Below are 22558 nucleotides of genomic sequence, written 5' to 3'. Positions count from 1 at the left end.
ATTTTAGCCTAATAAACTGTTCTTTCTCCACTCAAATGACGAACACATTATTTTTCCATGAAAAACTTACAAAATAAGTGCTAACACGTCACAAATTCAACGTTTTAACGCAGTAGCGAAAGCCGTCATACGCGGTGCCGTACTGTATCACCCGAGCTCTAGCATGTACATGTTCTGCACGTGTATTTTGGCCTATAGATCATACTTGTACTGTACAATACAATGTTTCAGTGTTGATTAAGCCCGTTTAGCCGTTTTGGAGTGTAAAAGTTGAAAAAACCTAGTTAACGTCACAACTGTCAAGGCATTCATGGCGATTTTCGATGGCTGCGACACTCTGATCGCCTTAAACATGGCTCCGCGGCTGCGCTGAGAAATGGCTATTACAGTGGTGACGACATTCTAAAACATCGGCAGATGGCCCAAAATATAAACAAGGTAAAAGTACCAGAAGCACAACAAGTTGAACTTTACAGCGAAGTACGGCTTGTGGCAGGAGCCAGATTCTCAACTAACGATCGGAGAGCCATGGAGGTAGTAGGAGTACCTTTGACCCCAGATCGGTTGATGTGCTGCCTTGCATGTTCATGGCATTGCAAAGCCAATGACCTTAGGTACTATAAAAGTGTAGTCCGGAATTAAACCGTTTGGGTAATAATTTTTCATCCCTTTAAATATAGGATTAAACATTGCAATAACTTTTAACATCATGCCTTTCTTTTTGAACGTGCTAAAAATTTCTGCAATATGGATCTTCTATATCAACTTGGCAGATAAGTTGGAGGGGGAAGCACAATTAAGTCACACTACTTTCACAAAATTGAAACTTTTTTCTCCAACAAACATTGCTTTCTTTATAACAATGTTCACAGTGTTATTCCCAAAGATGTTACAAGCTTATTTGGTTAGTGAAAAATGTTCCTATCTGTTGGACGCTTGCCCTAGATATGAAAAATGAACTCTGATTGCCTTTACACTCAACAAATAAATTTTCTCAACTACTCTTGTTAGGCCAAACAGCTGATGCCGGAAGATTTTAGATTGTTCACCAAGCATAAGTACAGTTAAAACCCATGGAGAAATATAGTTTTAATGTGAAAACTCACTTTATTTAGATGCCAAAATTTGAGATTAGACAAATGAAATGTAGTTAAATACTTTAATATTTACATATACATATCTTTTGTATTTGTATTTATAAACTTTTACCGAAATGGTATTCGAATAAATTTTACATGGCAGTGTATGTCGACGGCGACGTCACCTGGTCACTGTTCACGACACGTTATCGGTTAGGGTTATGACTGAGTCTTACACATGATGAAAGAGTTCGCGCTCTAATGTTGTAAACAGTGTACAACGCTGCATTTGTATTGCCTTTTCGCCGTTGTTTCTTCAGCTTTTGAGCAAAGACAAGGAAAAATCTTGTCAACTGCAATCGAGAGCGAAAATGGTGCCCGTCAATTGCCGAAACCCTGCCGGCTTCCAGTAAGCTTAATGCACCGTGTACCATAAGATGGCTGCATTCGATGGCCGACTCTAGATCTGATGCTACAGTCCAATTACACCATACACGGTAAAGTTCACAACGACTTTATCCATTTTTTCGTGCAAAGGGCTGAGTAAAATATTCTCAGAAGGTTGAGGCAGTTTCTCTCGCTAAAATCACGTGAAGTTTGGCGAAAAAAAGTCCCCCGTGTCAATAGCCAACTTTTGTCTATTGACAGGCGCCTGTCAATAGCCGGATTCTGTCTATTGACAGGCGTTGATACAACACCGTACAAGATAAAGTATACAGCGCCACGTCCGTATTTTTGTGCAAAAAGAGGCTGTGTAAAACATTCTAAGAAGCATGGGCCAGTGTGTTTCGCTAAAAAATCCATTAAAATTTGGACAGCGAGTCCTGCGTGTCAATAGCCAGCTCTTGGCTATATATTGACAGGCGCGGCGTTGGTGCAACATCGTACGCGGTAAAGTCTAAAATTACTAAGAATTACGGCGACTTTGTCCATAATTAGTGTACAAATGCTTTATCAAGCCTTCTAATAAGCATTGGGCAGTTTATTTTGCTAAAATGTGGTCAATTTTGGTGAAAGACATCCCGCGTGTCAATAGCCACATCCTGGTTATCGACCGTACAGGCGCGGCGTTGGTGCAACCGTATCGTAAGCCTTACACGGTAAAGTCTACAATTACTCAAAAATTGCGGCGAGTTTGTCCATAATGTAGTGTACAAAGGCTTTATCAAGCATTCAACAAGCATTGGGCAGTTTATTAAGCTAAATGTGGTGAATTTTGGCGAAAAACCTCCCGCGTGTCAATAGCCAAATTTTGTCTATTGACAGGCGCCTGTCAATAGCCGGATTCGGCTATTGACAGGCGCCTGTCAATAGCCACGGCCTAATATTATACTCATTTATGGGCTTTTAAGACTGCAGGCAGTCGCGGTCACAGCGTCCACGTACACGAAAACATACATATGCAGGAGCCCATGCTAGCCTGAACCCTCTTCTCACTTTTGGCAGCGGAGAATGGGATCCAGGCTACCCATGCAATGCACTACAATGCTGATGTCGCTGACTGAAGTCAAGTACACATGTAGCAACTACTGAAAATACACGTGCTGCTAATGTGCTATCCCAACTGATAATAGTTTGCAGCTTCTTATGACAAGTCAATTAAGTTTTTATACCCCGTTGCTGTACTTGACAGATGGTTTGATTGCCCGAGATACCTGCCAACACGCGCACACGGCCTCGGCGTCTCGAGAAGTGTAAAGTTGAGTCATAACGTAAGCAGTTGGGAGGCCCTATAACGCCGGGAACACACAGCATCGTACACAGGGCTATAGTATCGTACGGTACAGGACAGAAATAGTATGGTACACAACATATATGTTGTCTTCACTATCCACTTGTTTCGTGTCAAACTGCAGAATACATATTAAGAATATTTCGGTGCTTACCTAGAATGATCGATCAACGAACAGGTCTTGGGTAAGTTCCATAAGTAGACACTAGAACAGTGCTTTAGATCCAGAAAGTAACCTTCGGCTATCCTTTCGACTTGCTGCGTATTGCACAGCGCCATATTTTGCTTCGCAGTAGTGACGTAATTATGAAAAATCAGCCATCGGAGTCGTGCACTGTGCACTGCACCAATGCTGTCAGTCACTAAGTTAGTGCCCTCACACATCGTAGGCGTTAAGGTAATATGCGCCTCGAAAGTGCTTTTGTTCATTTTCTCCAAAATGAAATTTTCCGCTTTTCTCTCACCAGTCTAGAATAAAATTCGAGGTAACCATGAAAATTGGTACCAGAGAAACAAATTAACGAACATTTACTTACAGTTGAAATCAAATGGCCGCTATCTCTGAGTAAACTCTGTGGCGAAAAATAAATTTTTCGATTTTCAAAAAAAGTAACTTAGGCAGGCGTAAACTACTCTTATTCCAAGCGTATACAAATGAGTCCTGACAAGAAGTAAAGCAGAAGAGTATTGAAAAAAAATGATTCAGAATTAATGTCATAGTCATAGGCATGATGAACACCACTCTGCAGCTAATCTAAGGAATTTTGGCGATAAACGTCCCGCGTGTCAATAGCCAAATTTGTCTATTGACAGGCGCCTGTCAATAGCCGGATTCTGTCTATTGACAGGCGCCTGTCAACAGCCACGGCCTGTTTTTAATTATTACTAAAATGATATCATATTTTTAGACTATTAATGTCTAGTTCGCCTGTGACCGTGTAGTTTTAGTGTAAAGTTAGGCTACGTTCCGACGTTTTGATATGTAGATTATCCATAGTATCAGAACGTCGCAACGTAGACTATCCATACGTATCTGAACGTCGGAACGTAGCCTAACTCTACACTAAAACTACCCGGTCTACATAACGCCTGTGCCGCGAATGGCTCTACAGGGTATTGCAAACAATTATTCGTCTTGAATATGACAAATAAATATAAACTCAAGTTTAATGTATTGATTTTTTTATATTAAACAAGCCGTTTCTCCATCATGTTTGTCCCTACACGATCAATGATAGCTTAAAGTAATTCTGGAAAAATATATAACATAAAACTGGGCCAAAATCATTTTCATTCAAGGTTACTAATACATTAGCAGGTCCATGGGACGTTTGTAATTTACAAAATTAAAGGCAGGGGAGCCTATAAATAAATACCCCTAGCTCCCTGGGCATTTATTATTGAACATGAGTGGCACATGAAAGCAGCGTTAACAAATGCTACCAAAATCTGGATCTTTCAAGACAAAGGTGTAAATTAAAGCACCGTGCAAATATATTTACGTTTTGAGAATACTTGTGGCATCATGTAGGACCATCTTGAACCACTGATAGTTAGTGGCGGTACCGGGTGTCCTAAATGGGTATGCGTACATGTTACACCCGCCAGGATTGATCCCAAAATTGTCTAAATCGTATGAAGTGATAAAGTATATGAACCACTGTAACAAGTAAAGGCCCGGAATGCTGTCGCTAATCATTTAAGTGACCGCGAGGTGTCGTATTTGGCCACAATGTCACTCATATCTACCGTAGAACCTTTCTGGTGTGCATCCCTGTCTCACTTGTTTTGATGCCAATGAGCTGTGTCTCATTTGAAAATCAGCGTAGGAATCACAAGTTCTACAATATCTGAGAAGTTGACCAAGTGGGGATAATTTATGATTTCAAAATCGAAATTATCCCTTTTGTCATACAGCTTAGTTGTTGCACACCTTGTAGGAACAGATCACAGGAAGCTGAGTTTTTAGCCTCGGTTGTTTCATTAATTTCCAGCTCATCAGGATATGTAAGTAATTTAATGTGTCTGGATTATCTAGACTAATCAGATCATCATCATATATCTGTGCGTGTTGTTATAACGCTTTGCAAGTTTTTTTGATCCTGATTTGTAGAGAGATTGTAGGAACTCTGCTTCATATGAACACAGAAATAAGTCAGCAAAAAGGGTGTACAATTTGTACCCATTGGTATGCCAATAGATTGTTGAAATTTAGTACAACCAACCTTAACAAATATGATGTCGATCTTGAAATTAAGCATTTTAATATTTGTATTAGTGCTGGGCATCCGTGTTGTTACTAAAATAATCTGACCTATGTTTGATAGTAATGTATTGGTACCTTCTGCTGCCATGTTTATGCAGGAAAGCTGTTATTACAGCAAAAAACGAGATGGATGAACAGTCTCATATACATTACGTTTATTTTTTGTACGAAACATACAAGTTTTTGTAGATAACATTGTAGATAAAAGAACCGACTCATTTAAGTGTCTGGATAGAACACTCAAGGGACTGGTAAATTACTTGTCGTGTTGATAGTAGAGACCGAAGTTAATTAGGACAGCACTCTGGCACTCTGGCTAACCATAAGACGTACTGATGCCAAGCTGTTTTTATAGACACACAAGAATAAACAGTGGAGTAAAGTGTCACTTAGACGTCTGTCAAGTTTTACTTCTTAGAAAATGCATGCCCTTCAACTCAATACATGAAAGCCAATATGTTGTGTGGTATCCATGGATCGGTGTTTCATTGAAAGTCTTTTTATTTAAACTTGCATATGACAGAATAAAAACCAGTATTCAAAAGACATTTCTATCTGACATGTGGTAATCGCTGCTTCATTCATTCCTCTCAGAGTCTCACTGTTTATCCATGTGTCTCGCAAAAAATCCTAATCAGCATTTGTCTGCATTCATTGTATCATGTTTCGTCTACCTAGAGTGTTGACATAGACCGACAGCAAGCTGTTTAGATATCATCAACATGATAAGTATTTCGGCACCTCCATCCAAACACTCAAATGAGTCGGTTCTTTTTATCTACAATGTTATCTACAGAACTTGTGTGGGACGTACAAAAAAGTAAACGTAATGTATATGAGACTGTTCATCCATCCTGTTTTTTGTTGGCAGTTTGTAGAGCCATATTCCTATAGGTCAAGTTCTTAAATTGATTCATTTTTAAATGCAGCAGTGGATTTTTTTAGATTTATCAGTCTAAGTCGATTTGAATCAATCCAACTCTAGCCAGGTCAATGGCACCTGTTGACTAGCCCACAAAATGACAATCGTGAGAGAGTATGCAAATTGTGAACTCCTGGATACATTTTGCCAAACTGTCAAAAACTGGTCACAGTGACCAAAAAAAAAAAAATTTCAAGAGTGCAAGACAATGATTTACATGCTGCTCAAAATTGATAATACTGGAAGGTTAAAATATTCTTGAGTCCAAAAAATAAAGGTTTTAATCTTTAAAATTTTGTGTGTATTAAGGGCAATATGGCAAAAAAAATAATTCCATTTAGTCACACGTTTTTGCACAAGAGTTTTTACTGTTGGAAGTATTACTTTTTGTGATATTTATGATGAGAACATTATAATTTAGAAATATAATGCATCCCCTCCCGGCCCACAATTGACTCAAATAAACTTTGTACTCCATAATGTACTCGACTCCGCCTCCTACATTATGTTGTGCAAATTTTTCTTTCGTCCACTATTGTCTAGGAGGGGATACATTATTGCTTAAATACATATTTATATATATGCAGACTTTGTCAACAAACTGAAAATTGTGTGTTTCAGCATGCTGTAGGGAGAAAGCAAGAAACTGTATTTGATACATTGCATAGAAATATTGAAAAACAAATTATCAACTGTTGCAGCTTCTGCCCCATTACTAGGCCGACATGTTTGGTTATTTTTACGAAAATTCATACATGTTTAGATTTTTTGGGGGGTAAGGGTTATGAAATGCGATAAAATTGTTCTAAATTTTGTATAATTATTAGTTACATTGGGACAATTTGATGGCATTAAAATGTTTTTCATTTTTCGAAATCGGAATATGTAAAAAGTAAAAGTAAATCAAAAAAATTCACGTCTCTCCCAGGCTGTTGGTAGAGTGTACTACCCCCAACATTTTCGAATACCCCCTGAATTGTAGCCGTATCAAAACTTGAATTGAAGGTATGTCCATGTTTATAACCACTTATATACTTTAATTAACGTGTAGGGACTGTAAATGAGTTGTGCAATATGCAGCTAATCTATTGGTGTGAATTTGGGCATGCATCCTTGTAATATTGTCATTTTCTTGAAACTTTCACACAAACACAAAAACAACTTGGAACGAGAAAGTCGTTTTAAAAAAATCTTTTTAAAAAACGGGTGTCAGTGTGCTAGATTTTAAGATAAAATTGCAAGATAATTTCTTTCCCTACCAAAACCCGCAAACACTGATGACTAGGCAGTTCTATTTGCTCTCTTGATAAATATCTCATGATGTGCCTTTATTGCATGGCCAGGAACACGCCTTTTCCTCATACAATCTAAAAGTCACCCTTTGATTGTGTTAAATATCAGATTCACTCTCGTTTAACTCAGCATTTGTTTGTCGAGTTGCCCATCGAGTTGCCTCGTGCAACTCGGCTTTAAATCTTCTTTGATCCAGGGCTTGCTGTTTAGGTATACACTGACTACTTTAATTTGGTGTTTACAACTGAATATAAACAACAGGATGCCGTATCACTTGAATTATTACTCTTGACTTACGACATCTCACTTGTCAAGTTATAAACAGTTTTTACAGATCTTCAATAATCTCAGGTGACCACACTTTATTATTTTCAGACTTGATTTTAATGGTTGCATATATTTTGGCTGTAGATGCAAAACATTAGGATCAGAACGCTACGAATGAAGCTCTTCGATACTAGGAGATCGATATGCATTTTGAATGTTTCCCTAACACAGATCAATAGTCCTGCCAATTTAAGACATGTAGAACCAGCGATGTCACAATACTGGTACAAATCCGGGAGATGCAAGGTCAGATCACACTGACTGAAATCTTCAACGATAAAATCGGGATTTTCAGGAGAATTCTTTACTACTTCATCGTCAATATCAAGAATCTTCTCAAGAGCAGGTCAAAAGTAGAGGCCTAGGACATATCCACAATGATAGTTATTTGAGTGAACTTACGTGGCAGATTAAAGGTATACTGTCACCTGTTCCAATTTTGCCACAGTTGCCATGGAAAGAGAAAATTTAACCAACCACAGATTTTAAGCGGGTGGCCGCTTTTTTAAAAACAGCGCGCTCACATGGGCATATTGAATACCAAGGAACGCCCCTTTGACCATATTTAGATTACAGGGACTGTATACCTTTAAACGGTCGAAATGACACCGATAGCAGCTCATATAGTTGCAAACTCGCTCATGAATGTTTAAACCGACTCGACCATCTGTTGTTAACAAAAACACTTATAGTCACTTATAGTGTCTTTGTCTTCTTTCTCTGCCAACTTGTATTTGACTACACCAGGCAATAATATATATCAAGGTTCTATGTAAGCCATGTTCAATATACAATAAATGACTGCGTCTAAAATCACAATCGAATCTACCACGAGCTGTTACCTCGTCCACCTTAAGCTTGTTCTGAAGCGATCTCTTACATTTGACATCATGATGGCTGAAAACAAATATGTACATCCACGCCTCTTGAGTCTCGATTTCAGATCTTTCCAGCCTCTTCTGTCAACAGGTTATATTTCAATTCTTATTTGTTGATATGCAAAAGTCTCTGTCAGAAAAAAAGACGGCCTTTGCGAGTCCCCGGTTCACTTGTTTGAACAGGCGTCCGTATAGCTAGATGAGCAAATACAGTATATATCACAACAAAGAACGAAATGCACTTTCCTTCAATATTACAAAACATCCTTGCGAAGTTACAAACTTAAAGTACAATAAAATCTCCAACACAAAAACGAAACGGAGAAGAGCCTTGGGTCAGTAACTGTATGCTCCACCTTTCACGGGTCTTAAATGTATAACTGTAATTCACATTAGTGCGCAACATTGAAAATCAACCAATCAGAGAACCTTCCGGGCCAGCTGCATATCAGCATACATTTTGCTTGTAACGTCAAAGGGTAGCTGGGTGCAACTACACTTTTTGACTTCGTTTCACGCATCTGGATTCCAAAGGCGCTTTCGTCCGTATTCGTTTCATGGATTACTGGGTTTAAAACCATCCATACGTAATTGTTGAAGCTGTTACTTGATCTTCACACCAACACGACACTCATACTCAGGCCACTGTATGAAGTCATTTTTCAAATGAATTAATACTAAACAAGGGCGTTCCTTGGGGATGTACGATGTGTTTTGTCTCCCGTCCTTGTACGGTTCTCTTTGTACACTTTTGGACTTGTGTGTAACAACGCTATTCTTACTTGGATGACGCTGGCGAAAATCCGGAAACTACCGAAGAATGACATGGTCGGCACTCTTCGAAAAGACTGGCGAGAGCTACCTGAGGCGAGGCGTACATGGGTGAGGCGTAACGTAACGCTTCACACCTTGCAATACCCGTTGCAAGTCTGTGTCTCTATTTGTCTATGGTTTTACTAATGCTTGCCGCACCCACAGTTCCTCTACACACCGGTGTGTGGAGGGACCGTGCCCAAGCGTACGGTTCGAAGGTTGGCATATGATCAGTAAATGTGTCGCAAAGTACGGTCTTATCTGGGTGAAAGAGTTCACTGCAAACGGAACATGTTCAGAAAAGATTAAGTCAATTTTCCGGAGTCTTCAAAACCTGCGAGCGCGCGGAAGAAAAACAGATATTTCAATTTTAACTAGCATAAATTAAAGACTCGCGCAGAAATAGTGGATGACGGCAATATCTTTACATGCAAAAGAAAAATAATTGATTAGATTCTAACCGGTATCAGGCATTGGTTTTCGTCCTTATCTATGAAACGTCACGTTGATTGAGCTATTTCTATCTCACGATTCCTGAATGTAACAAAAGGCTATGAAAATAGCATGCATAGTTTATTGACGTACCAAGATTTGTACAGTGTTTCTTCTTTCATACAATAAATTTGAAACCAATTTAGAGTAGTGCGCAGAAGCTGATATGAAAGATCAAGTTTTTGTACATATATTTCAACGATTCTGTGATTAAATGATCCACGTATATGTTTTTAGCAGATTGTGCGTGTTAAGCACTGGAAGTGTCTATGCGATGAGAGTATGACAGACATGCTCTGCCTGTTTCGCAACATACTTGCACGACGCCAATCATGTGCTTTTTCCACCAATGCCTTTCAATGGATCGGGGCCGCAAAGACTCTTTCTCTTTCCTTCTCAGCAAACCTCATTCCAATGCAAGGAATAGAGCATTGGTCAGTGTACCACCGCACACAATGGTCTTGAAGTTGCTACACGAAGGGTGTTATTGGACGCGTGTCCCGTCGTTATAATTTTCACAGGATTGATATTGAGACGTAGTTACTCACCATTTTAAAGAGTGACTACTGTCTCTGTCACGTGATTTCAGTATATTTTGCTGCTATAAACTGTGCTTGCTAGGTTTTTTGTTTCCTATTTTCTGTTTGTTATTTTTGATGAGTTATAGTACTTATAAACATGTCTTCAAGTGGCTTTCTTTAGACGCTGTTTGAAGGAAATGAAGCAAAATATCAGAAATGAAAGTAAAATATCCTTAAACCATCATCACTACTCACTTATCTCCCATGAGTCATGAAACAAAACAACTTGTACTTGCATGTAAAAACATACATCAGAAATTCATAACTGCGATCGCGAATCATGATCATGTAATGGAAAATTTAATTTAAGGTTTGCCGCACCCTCACCCTAAATTTTACAACATTAATTCTTACTTGTTACTTGGCCATTTCTTGTTCAGCAGCAAGACTGTACTGACGTAATGTAGGTTTGTTGGAGGCTATAGATTCTTATGCAGTCGTTAGTTTCTTAAATTTCAGTGAGAGCCTAGAATAGTAACAGTTCCGAATCATTTGCGCTTATTACTTTCGTTGGTATCTTCGCTGTCTTTGTACAGTTTTCAAGACTGTAATTATGTTCAATTATTTTCAGGGCTAAGGACGCACACAGAGATCAGATAAGTGATATTCAGGGACAGCTGTCTAAAACTTAAAGTTTACTTCATCCATAGGTAAACCAGAGACCTCCATTCTTCATTGAATGCTGCAGGGGAACAAAGACTGAAGCAATTATTCACAGTGAAAACATGTATAGACTCAGGAACAACAGGACACAAAGAGTATGAAAGACACAAAGAGAGTGGAAACGAAACAATAGACGTGCAAAATCTAGGAATAACTGCAAGCAAACACATTATTTGCAAATTAAACTGTCAACCAGAAACAGGAAAGTAATTTGTTTGTGCAAGAAACTCCAGGTCCGGGCTAAGTTCCCAAACTTTGATCTTTGTATTCACCCTTTTCAACATTAAGAGTTGCTGACATGACGGAAAGAAGTTTCCAGTGTACACGAATCTAATAATGATAAATTTTATAGTGAAGGAAATTTGTATATGCTGGAAGTCATGCATTGCTTGGAGGTAAAAGCTGTCATATACTTTCTGTGAGTATCGCGATTACTTTGATATAAGTACGAACAGCAGATATCTGTGAATATCTGCAGTGCTAATGAAACAAAGCTTGACAAGGAAGCTATCACAGGGAATGGCCTGATGCGAAATTAGCAACTTTTACCTCCACTTTACTCAAAGCCTCTATCATTTACGTGGAATAAAACGCATTGACTAGGAGATCCGGCGTCGCTTGAGCGCACTCTGTTATGGATACTGCAAATCGAGTTAACAAAGGGAGAAGCACGAAATACACATTTTTATTATGTCTGTGATATTTCCAAGTAAGACTGTTTTTGTATAACAGTCCTTGCGTATTTCTATCCACGGTCTCTTCTCCTTTGACTCACATGCTGATTTGCAATCTTTGATCACTTGAATTGGCACTGCTGTTGGGCTATAACGTTGCATAATTGCCTACGGTATTGACCTCGTCAGGGGATTTTATCAGTCGGTCAACTTTTCATGTATCAGTATAACGCGAGACCTCGAGTTCAAAAAGATGAGTGGATCTCGTGCTTCTCCCTCAGTTTAAGAGGAAAACAAGACGATGAGCAAACGCCTACCGTAAGTCTCGGCGCTTGTACGTCCATTGAGTAACGGATCTTCATGTACAGTCCAAAAAGATCACAAAGTTATTCGCCTGGGGGTCTAATTTTTTATTGTTCAACAACACCCCTTCTCTCCAAGAGCTTTTAAAAGTCATCCGAATTAAAATTATCTTTCACATCTAGCAATACGTTGGTTTCTGAGAAAATTAGACTGGTTATAATTTTAATGATAAAGTTGCACCTTGTATTTGTCATCGACACAGTTAATGTCCAATATGCGTTTTTGTTGATAAACAATATAACTTCTTAATCATCACTTGAATTGTTCTTTGTCACGAATAGTTCGAAACATTTCTAGTCTTTCCTTTGTAAGTGGCTTTCATATTGCATCCATTGGCTTCAAAAAATGTTGTTTACCAATTAAAAGGTCGTGATGTACCCGCCCATATACACGCCTTATATGTGGATTTCCTATCGTCAACGACGGGGATGCCCTGTTACAACCGATAACGTAGTAACTAACCGATAACGTATCAAACCCGATAACGTAGTAAAAATTAACCGATAACGTAGTAAATCAACCGATAACGTAGTAACGAACCGATAACGTAGTAAATTTTTCTAACCGATAACGTAGTAAAAATTTACCGATAACGTAGTAATTTTTCCTAACCGATAACGTATCAACAAATTTACCGATAACGTATCAAATCAACTGATAATGTATTGGGTCAAGTGATTCATGGAAATAGATTCATAGGGATAGATCTATCCTCGATCGATCGATCAATCCATTGATCAATCGATAGATCGACTGATTGATCGATCGATGCACTGATCTATAAATCGATCGATATTTCTATCAATTGAATGATTGAATGAATTTGTCGATTGCTCGACTAAGAGAACGATTGATAGATCTATATATATATTTATATATTTCGATGTATAGATAGATCGATCGACGGATAGATAAATAAAGGGATAGTATATCAAATCAACCCAATAATGTACCCAAGAGAACAATAACGTATCAAAGCAACTGATGACGTATTAAATCAACCAATTATGTATCAAACCAACCAATAACCTAGCCAAAGTCAAAGAGTGAAGATTCCAATCAACTGATAATGCATCAAGTCAACAAATAAATTATCAATCGACCAATAAAGTATTAATAAATGGAAATTAACTGAACATAAATGAGTATTGTATCTTTCGTTTTTTTAGAAAATCAATGAGTTACACCTTCAGAGTTACATATACTTTGAGTATACTGTTTCCGTGATATAACTCAGACATCACGAATCGAATTTTATCAATTTTGGAAATACGAACTAATTGATAAATATTCCTGGAGGATGAATTAAAGATACAACACATGTGAGTGTCTTTATCGACACACTTTCAAGTCGGGAGGACCTGGAAAAACGTTTACGACATGACCGATTATAAAATTCCGTTACTTAAAACGTCACTAATATCAAAATGGCAATATGTCTTTACAATGTAACTCTCATTCTGAGACTGAATTGCAGGTAAATCTGGACTCATTGTTCAATTGAACTCCTTATAATCAAAATTCATTAATTTTGCAAGTTACTCCTGTAAGCAAGCCAACAGATTTTGTAGACAACATATTTCTTTTTCTTTCCTTTTTATCCTTTCTGTCGTGATTCACGTCAAGTCGTGAATAATATGAGGGAGGGCCCTTTCCAGTCTTTTGGCCAGGCATTTTGTGCCGATTTTGTAGTCTGAATTTAAAAGGGAAATGGGTCTCCAGTTTTTAATCAATTTTCTGTCTCTGCCCCCTTTTTCAAGCAACGTAATTACCCCTTGACGTTGTAAGGTTGAAAAATGGCCTTTCTCAAAAGCTGTGTTGAGGGAATTTAAAACATTCGTGGAAATTAAAGGCCTTAAGGTTTTGTAAGAGTCAACTGGGATTCCATCGTTCCCTGGGGTTTTGTTGTTAGGGAAAGACTTAGTCTGTGGGCCAAACCTTGAAAAAGGCTCTAGAAATAGCATTGAGTTGTTTATGGTCTTTGAAATACTTGGTATGAGCTTCAAATATTTGTTAACAGTGTGTGTATACGAAAAAAAAAATTCCCAAAAATATGCGGTTACAAGTGAGATTTTTGACCAAAAAGTATGCTTTTTCGCAAGTTTGTCCTGAAAGGAGGGAAATCCATTCAAGTGTGTGATCTTTGATATGTAATGATTTTTTCTGCACATTGTTTTCTAGATATCAACAAATAATTCTTTGGAATGTGAAATATTGACAAAAAACCTAATTTTTTACCAAAAACTTTGAATTGTGAATTTTTTCCCCAAAGTGTAGATATCAGCACAGGTGCATTTTCTTTAACTCAATCACCAATATTTTTTACTGCAATATCTACTTTACTTACTGGCAATATAATCTTGATGACACAGTTTATCATTTTGTACTAAAAACTATTTATTTCTAGGTTTTTACCCAAAATGAAGATACATGTGCCAATGCATTGTGTACTATGTAATTGAAAGATATATTTGAATGGTCTATTCAAAGTTGTCAGTAGGTAATTTTCTTTTCAGAACAGTATGTATGAACATGTATTTTTGACCAAAATTGATTTTTCTTGCACAATTAGAAAAATTTACATGATCATGCCAATGCATTCTATGGTGATGCTTATTGAAGGATTTTCCCATACCCGGTATACAAAATTAACAATAAGTTTTTTACTGTGCAAAATATATGAAATTTTCATTGCTTTCTCTTATGAAGATTTATTTCCTCTTCACTTGCCAGATAATGACCGTAGAATTTCACCAGTGTACATTAATGAAGATCATCTAAGGAGCCGTCATTATTTATGGCCTGGGGGGGGGGTCGGAGGAATCTGAGGGGGGTCACTCAAAAAATCGAAAGCTACAGGGGGGGGGTTGCTCAAAAGTGGAGAACAAGAAAGGGGGGGCTACTCAATTTTGTTGACATGTATTGAAGCATTTAGTGGAGTTACGAATTAATACAACAATCATAGTAAAGATAGTATATTCATACCCGGTATTTGTGTACACACACACACATATACACACATAATATATATATAATATATATATATATATATATATATATATATATATATATATAATATTATGTATATATAATATATATATATATATATATATATATATGTGTGTTGTAGTGTGTGTGTGTGTGTGTGTGTGGTGGTTTCAAGTAGAAACTAAAATCTCATTACACTATGTGTTTCACGTTATTGTGATCTTCAGACGAGAATGATCAGCTATTCGACGTGGCAAGCCTTATGTTAGAGGCTAGTACTGAGTACATTTTTCAGTATTTCCTGATTAAAGATTGATATACTTGCCTGATCATTAATGAGAAACGTCTGCTTTCTATATTCTACATTGTATAGGTTACCGATAGGGGAAAATGTGTAAAGCAAGCTTATTCTGATGCTATAAAGTTTAAAACCAGTTGAATGCCTTGACAACAAACCCATCTTTTATTGCAGGAAAATAATAATAAATAATAAATGTGAATAAATGTATGTCTGTCGCTATTTTTTCGGTTTCAAAAAATAGTTGAAATCAGTGAACTGAAATATAAGTTTTGGAATACTGTCTCAGATTTATTTTCCTTTGAGTTTTTTATACGAAAAAAATACTCCCCAAGTGCCACCAAATAACACCATTTTAATCTCTATTTTTCAAAAGCTCCAATGGCAGGAGGGGGGGCACCCCCTCCTGACCTCCCCCCCCCCCGTACCACTTATGCGGTCTCTTGTGGTGCTTTCGCACCACATCTTCCCCTCTTGAAAAAAAATCCTACAGAATAACTGCATGTCACCAGAGCACTGGATACAGACCTGTACATCAGCCCCTGCCACAGCAATTGGAACCTCCTTCCGACAAAGACCTATACCACAGGGTTTAATCAGGGTCTGTACAGGGCCTATCGCAGCAGCAATCCATTTTACTGTATAGATATTTAACTTTCCCAATTTTTTTGGGGGGGAGGGGGGGTCACTCAAATTTTCTGTAGCAGAGAGGGGGGTTACTCAAACACGTCATGGTTGGCAGGGGGGGGTTACTCGAAATTTTGGAGTTTCGAAAGCAATTCCTCCGACTCCCCCCAGGCCGTAAATAATGACGGCTCCCTAACACAGTAAAATTAATACTGAAATGTGGTTTCATCTTTCAAACGCAATCTGTCAGTTCATTCACTGTCACTGTCAATGTCTGAAGCGCTGTCATCTCCTTGTCCATTTTCCTCATCGTTCTGTGAGTTTGAACATGAAACACATTGACATAACTCTGTGCATAGCAGGTCCACGTCTCTACAAGAACATCTTGACGAGCATCCGGACTTCTTGCATTTACAGCTCACAAAGTTGATAACAGAATCTGGTGCAGCGGGGAGTGTCATCCACTGATTGATACATCTGAGTCTTGCACTATCCATCCATGTCCATGTGGGCTTGGTGCATCCATTTTGGCTTGCAAACATCGCTGTAGATTGCTGTTTGGTAGTTTGCACGCTGTGTATGCAATTTCAGACTATCTCTGTTAGGAGGGAGGGCACCATCATTTTGTGAACCAAGACGAAAGCAATTGTATCTTGCTTCATTTACATCACTGCACCCATTTTGGCCATACACATCACACACAAATGATTCTATTGTGTGAACAGTTCATCAGAAAGTGTCATGCTGCCCCAAGTTCTTTGAATGTACTTGTATAGTTATCATTAGCCAGCAACATATTTGCTATCTTCTTCTTACCCTTGCCTTTGAAAGCACTCACACTGTCACAACCTGAGAATACATGAAGACCAACCAGAGCTTGTGCAGTTTCATCTCCCAATGCCTCTACTATTTCCAAGTAGGAATTCCAGAAAGCATAATAGATGCTACTTTCACAGCACTTCTGTACATGGTCTGCATAATTCTGTAGTAATTGCTTAATTTCTTCTGTCTCACTTCATCGATTAGCGAATGTGGGTAGCTTTCACGAAGTTGGATAAGGCTAGTGATCACTCTTAAATGTTCCTCTTCAGTCAAGCTGTCAAGGAATTCATTGAAGCGGAGACGGTGCATAGCTTCAGCGACCAGTTTATGGCAGCGAACACTTCTGTTGTAATGATGGCCACTCATAACACCATTGGCAGAGCCTTGGGCTAAAATACCGGATTCTATCGATATATCTTCTAATCCAGCATCTCTGAAGCGCTTTCCTATTGTAGACAGAAATGACATAGCTGTGTGAAACTCTCCAAGACGTAGAATTAGACGTTTTGTGTACTCTTCATTCTGCCAGCGTATCTCTTGTGCTTTTGAATAAATTGCTTGATCCATGGTGACAACAATACTTTGCAGGCTGAGCTTATTGGCGATGTCAACACTTCTACTGAGTATTGTGTTTACGGTAGACTTGTCTGTTGGACTGGCATCAATCACTGGCAGATAACCAATTTTGCTGACAGGTGGGGTGACACTGCCTGACAGTTTCTGATTAAATCCAGTCCATGAGGGTAAAAGGTTACATCCTCTCCCTCAACCTTAAATGTAAGAAATAAAAGTAACACAGTATGACTAGTTTGTTAAGGCAAACATACAAAACAATTTATTAAATTCATACAATTGACATTTTTTCTGAAAATACACAACATACAATGTATACTAACCTGCACAGTCTTGCATAACCAGAATGCCAAGTCTTTGTTCAATGGGATTTCTTGTTCTCTGCCCTGATTCTGGAAAATTTCATCCACATTAGAACCTACAGGTACATTGAAAAATATGGCTTTACTCTAGGGGGCAGTGTAAAATTGTAGTGACGTAACAATATTGTAAAACTACAACAGTTCTTGTCCCATATGTCAGCACTATTTGTATATGCTTGGAAATGCAAGTATGAATGTCACAGCATTAAATGCATTAATGCATGATGTGCATTAAATCTTAAGTTGTTTAACACAGGGAAAATTTAATGTGTAAATAGAGGGGATATAAACAGGAGTACTGATACTATGATGGACATGTGCAAAATGTCTTGTGTGTTTACTGTTTACACACCTTTTCAAATTGTTTAATGAAGGGAAGGGTTTATAAAAACACATTGAATATATGGATGTGCATGTAAAAGTTGATATGTAAATGAGTTGTGCATTTATTTGTGCTACTTACAATGATAATGTTTGACCATGCCTGCATCGAAGACAATGACTGTGATGATTATACAGTTCATAATGTACAACCTGACGGTGCAGGGCCATGGCGTGGTCTGCCATGGTATTCAATAATATTAGTAGGTGGAACTTGAAGCGTCCTTTGCTTTGACTTGGTGACTGCTACTGATATCAAAGGGTTGCTGTCATTGTCATCTGTATCATCTCCAAGACTCCTCTGAATTATAATTCCATTTGTATTGTGAGTTGTTCCTTTCCCTGAAAAAGAAATTGTATCAGAAGATGTTGTTAACACTTATGATCTACTTGAAAAAAAAAGATAACATTAACAGTAACAGATTACCAAATACATAAACAAATGCAGAACTACTGTCACAGTGATATTTGAGACCTGAGTAATCTGCTGTACTTACCACTGAGTGTCTCTTCACCAAAATCATTATTATCCCATACCAATGTTGTAAAGACTTCTTGACAAAAACCTGGTGGCAAACCATCGCCATGGAGTTGTTGGATAGCTAGTGCTGTGTCATGCTCTAATACTTTTGAGTGTGAAACACAGTGCCCTAAACCATTGAGCAATCCTATCAATGATGAAGATCCAGTCACATGACGAACTGCCATACCAAGTGACAAGTGTTTAGGGGTGAGTTTCCGTCCTTGAGAAGACAAGAACATCATGTCCTGACAAATTGATAACAATTTGTTCTCAACATCAGCTTGGACATCAACACGTTCTTGTGAATGGAAGTCCTGTGATAGGCCAGTACACCATGCCAGGAAATTAAAAAGTTTGGTGGGTACAATATCTCTACTTCTCTGGATTGTTAGATCTTCTGCCCGAGGAGGCCACTCTGCAACACCTTGAGCTTTCTCTAGAGTGGCATGAATATTCATGGCAGAGTGAATCATCTCAAGCATTTCATGCTGCTGACTGTTAGAGTGTGCTGCAAATGACTGTGACTCTGCTTCGTCTTCTTCGCTTTCAGAATCTGTATGAGTAATGTTCAGGATCCGGCCTCCTGAATCTGATTCTTTGTGAGCCATTACCAGTTCACATTTGTGCATGTGTGGTCGAAGAAACTTGATTTTATCACCAAATCGTCGTTTGAGTCTCTTTTTTAAATACACTTTTTTGTATGATGATGCATCAATATCTTCAATGTCATTGATCATTTTAACGAAGATATTTCTCAACACGTTGATTGGAACAACTTCATTATTATCTATTAGTCTCCTCTGCACTACTTCATCACAAAATTTTTTGAAGGATGGTGCAACATGATACCACTTTCTTCCTCTGTTTTCTTGTGGTATGAATAAGTGACACATCTGACATAACTTTGATAGCATGATTTGTGATACTTCACTTCAATACTGACCAAGTCTTGACCTCTCAACTGCAGTAGAAGTTTCTCGTCTTTACCTAAAAGTCGGCAGCTTTAAGTAATCGGTTTCACAAGTGACAAGTCTTTCATTTGACCTCTTTCTTGAAATCGGATCAACCCTTCGTTTCTCACCCTTGCATAATATACACATCTCTGACAGTACGTGTTTACCGGTACTTCTCCGCTTGGCTGACGAAATAGAACTTGAACTAGGGTTTGACCTTAAGTAACGCTTTACGGGAGACACTTGTTGTTCACTGTCATCATTCAGTTCCGTTGGTTCACTTGTGGCAAGCATTTTACGTAGCTTACCTTTCTCTCTGCGTTTCTCTGCCTGTGCAAACCGGCGTTTACTAGTGAACGCTGATAGCATACAAGGTGATAGCCGGTCTGATCTCTTGCTTCAGGATCCAATGCAGTGCAATTTCCTGCTCCAACCCATCGGAGCTTTTCCAAAGCTCTGCGCATTCCATTAATTTTGCCCAAGAGCGGTCAGTAAAAGCCTTGATCAGCTCGTCTTGTATGTCACGACGTGACACACGCACTCCCTACTTGTGGAGGTAGCCATTTTGGATTTGTATGTATCGGACTACGTGATTGGCTTTTTGACAAATCCGCCAATGAAAACGCTTGTTGCTCACAAGCTTTAACATCGATGATGACCTTTGACACTTATTAGCATATATTATATATTTTTAACTTTTCCGCTTAATTTCACGAAACCGCACAAACTGAGTTAGTAAAAATATCGATTTTCTATTTCTTTATGGAGGGAACTCAACATTTCGGCTTACTGGGATTAAACTTGAGAGTTCAGAGAACTTTTTGAAACGATAGCCGGGTCGTCCCACAGACTAACTTGACTGCTAAAAGCGCTTCCTCGGCGAATATGGCGCCCTCACAGCAATTTCTCATGTCATCAGACAGTTTTGGAATGTCAGGATTGTACAAGAAATGGGCATTGTTTGGCATCATGGTTTCGCTCATTTACATTAATCTGGATGAATACAGGTTTTGTTAGAATGATTTGATCTCAGTCATGACATCCCCTGGATTACTAAAGTATGACCCATCAGAATGGTGGAGGGTATTAATTTGAGATTTCTGAGCATTTTATCTCTCCAATTGTAAGAAAAATTTTGTTTTTCTCTCATATTTATGCCAGTTGGCTCTAGATCTAATGATTGCCCTTCTTGCAATTTTATCCTACTCATGTTGTAAGGCACCTTTTGTGCGTTCAAAATGGCGAATATTTGCAGCTGTTGACTGTGTTGATAAGTTTTCATCTGATTCTCTAAGGTTTTTTCCATTGGAAATGCGTTTTCTTTGCTCAGTGCGTTCCTTTTTACAAAAAGAGATTGTAAATTTCTTAATACAGAATTTTAACCAGTCCCATAGTCCCCTAGGATCTGTGAAGTGTGTTGCCTCGTGTACCCATCTGGGAAAGTTCTCCTCTATTTATGAAATGTAGTCAGGGTCTTTTAAAATGCTGGTATTCAGTTTCCAGTATGAACAACCCCTTGAAGTTTCCTCAAACTTCAATTTCAGAGTGATGGCTGAATGATCAGATAGTACACATGGGAGAATATCCGCTTCTTCTACTAAGTTTGTGAATATATCACTAATAAGAAAATAATCTAACCTGCATTTAATGATAGTTGGGTGAATACGTTTCCAGGTATACATAAGAGCTTTTGGATTTCAAATGCGCCAGATATCCACCAGGTCAAGTGCACCTACAATTTTTGACGTGAGATTTTGGGACAGTTTCCAGATGCGTGGGTTCCAACCCATACGGTCTATGTCGTGATTTAGTGCCAGATTATGGTCCCTATCCCATATGATACAGATGTTTGGATCTGACATGCAATCTTTGATCTCAGAGAAGAGCTTTTTCAGAAAAGAAGAGTGAGGCTTCTCTTCTGTGGGAGCATACAAGTTGACTAACGAAAATATTTTACCATGAAGCGTAATATTGAGTTAACGGCCTTCTGGATCAGAAATGTCATCATGAATAGTGCAGTCATTGCTGCGGATAATGGTAATGACACCCCAGCTGTTTGCAGAGCCATGTGCATAAAAGGATTTACTACGAAATTGAGTGTTCCAGTATGTTTTGGGTGCTGTGAGTTTCCCGTAACATTGTGATTGTAGCCCCCTGCTGTCTAGTCCAATGAATAACCTTTTTGCGCTTTTTAAGTTGGCCCATTCATCTGGCATTCAAAGATAACAGACTGATTTCAGAAGTAACCATCGAAAACACTTATTGAGTAGTTGCTCAAAAATTCTTACAGCATAAATATACCTGACATGGTGGACTCAGTTTTTTGAAAAACACAAAAGCAGAACAAAGACAAGACAACAAAAAATCTCCCTCACTGGAGACCAAAACAAGGGTCTCAACGAAGTTGACATTGGCAACTCCAGTACGCAATATGAAACATGGAATGACAAGTGAATGACATGTTTGCCCCACGGTCTAATGTGAAAACAGAACATGGTCATATATTATGAAAACACGGCACAGCCAGAGCAGGCAAATTCCCCGCCCTGCCCCACCCAACCCCTACTAGAATGTGTGAGGGGACGAAACACAACAACGGTCCCTCAGTAAAATTGTTAATTAACTGCTGTCGCTATGTTGAGGGGGGGGGGCGACGCGGTAAACCAGCCCACCAACGGCCGGCACAATGTCACACAAAAGATTTAAAAAAACAACTGTTACTAGATCTAGTTCATCCACTGTGTCCTGAGAATTTAAAGATATTATCGTTCACTAGTAGTAAACATCAGGGCGACGGGTCAACTTTACGAGTTATAGTAGTAAGAGGAAAGCGGATACAAGGATTAGGGGAATCCCCATCCTTGTATCCGCTTCTTTTACTACCCGTGCAGCTGCGTGTCAGGCTAATCCTTTGTATACGCACTGACATGTCTATACATGCAGTTGAC

At 38.5% G+C, this 22558-nt stretch overlaps 1 protein-coding gene across 1 annotated transcript; it reads right to left on the bottom strand.

The window, feature by feature from the left end:
- Nucleotides 1-16247: 16247 nt before the first annotated feature.
- LOC139142972 (uncharacterized) lies at nucleotides 16248-19486 on the bottom strand. The gene is made up of 5 exons (XM_070713166.1): nucleotides 18632-19486; nucleotides 18288-18476; nucleotides 17715-17809; nucleotides 16945-17538; nucleotides 16248-16310 (listed from the first exon to the last, which is right to left on the bottom strand). The coding sequence occupies exons 1-5, from the start codon at nucleotides 19392-19394 to the stop codon at nucleotides 16248-16250; spliced, it is 1704 nt and encodes a 567-aa protein (XP_070569267.1). The 5' UTR covers nucleotides 19395-19486.
- Nucleotides 19487-22558: the final 3072 nt, after the last annotated feature.

The sequence above is a fragment of the Ptychodera flava genome, chromosome 10 (genome assembly GCF_041260155.1).
Source record: "Ptychodera flava strain L36383 chromosome 10, AS_Pfla_20210202, whole genome shotgun sequence".
Taxonomy (NCBI): Eukaryota; Metazoa; Hemichordata; class Enteropneusta; family Ptychoderidae; genus Ptychodera; species Ptychodera flava.
This window is presented reverse-complemented; position numbering and strand designations above follow the sequence as displayed.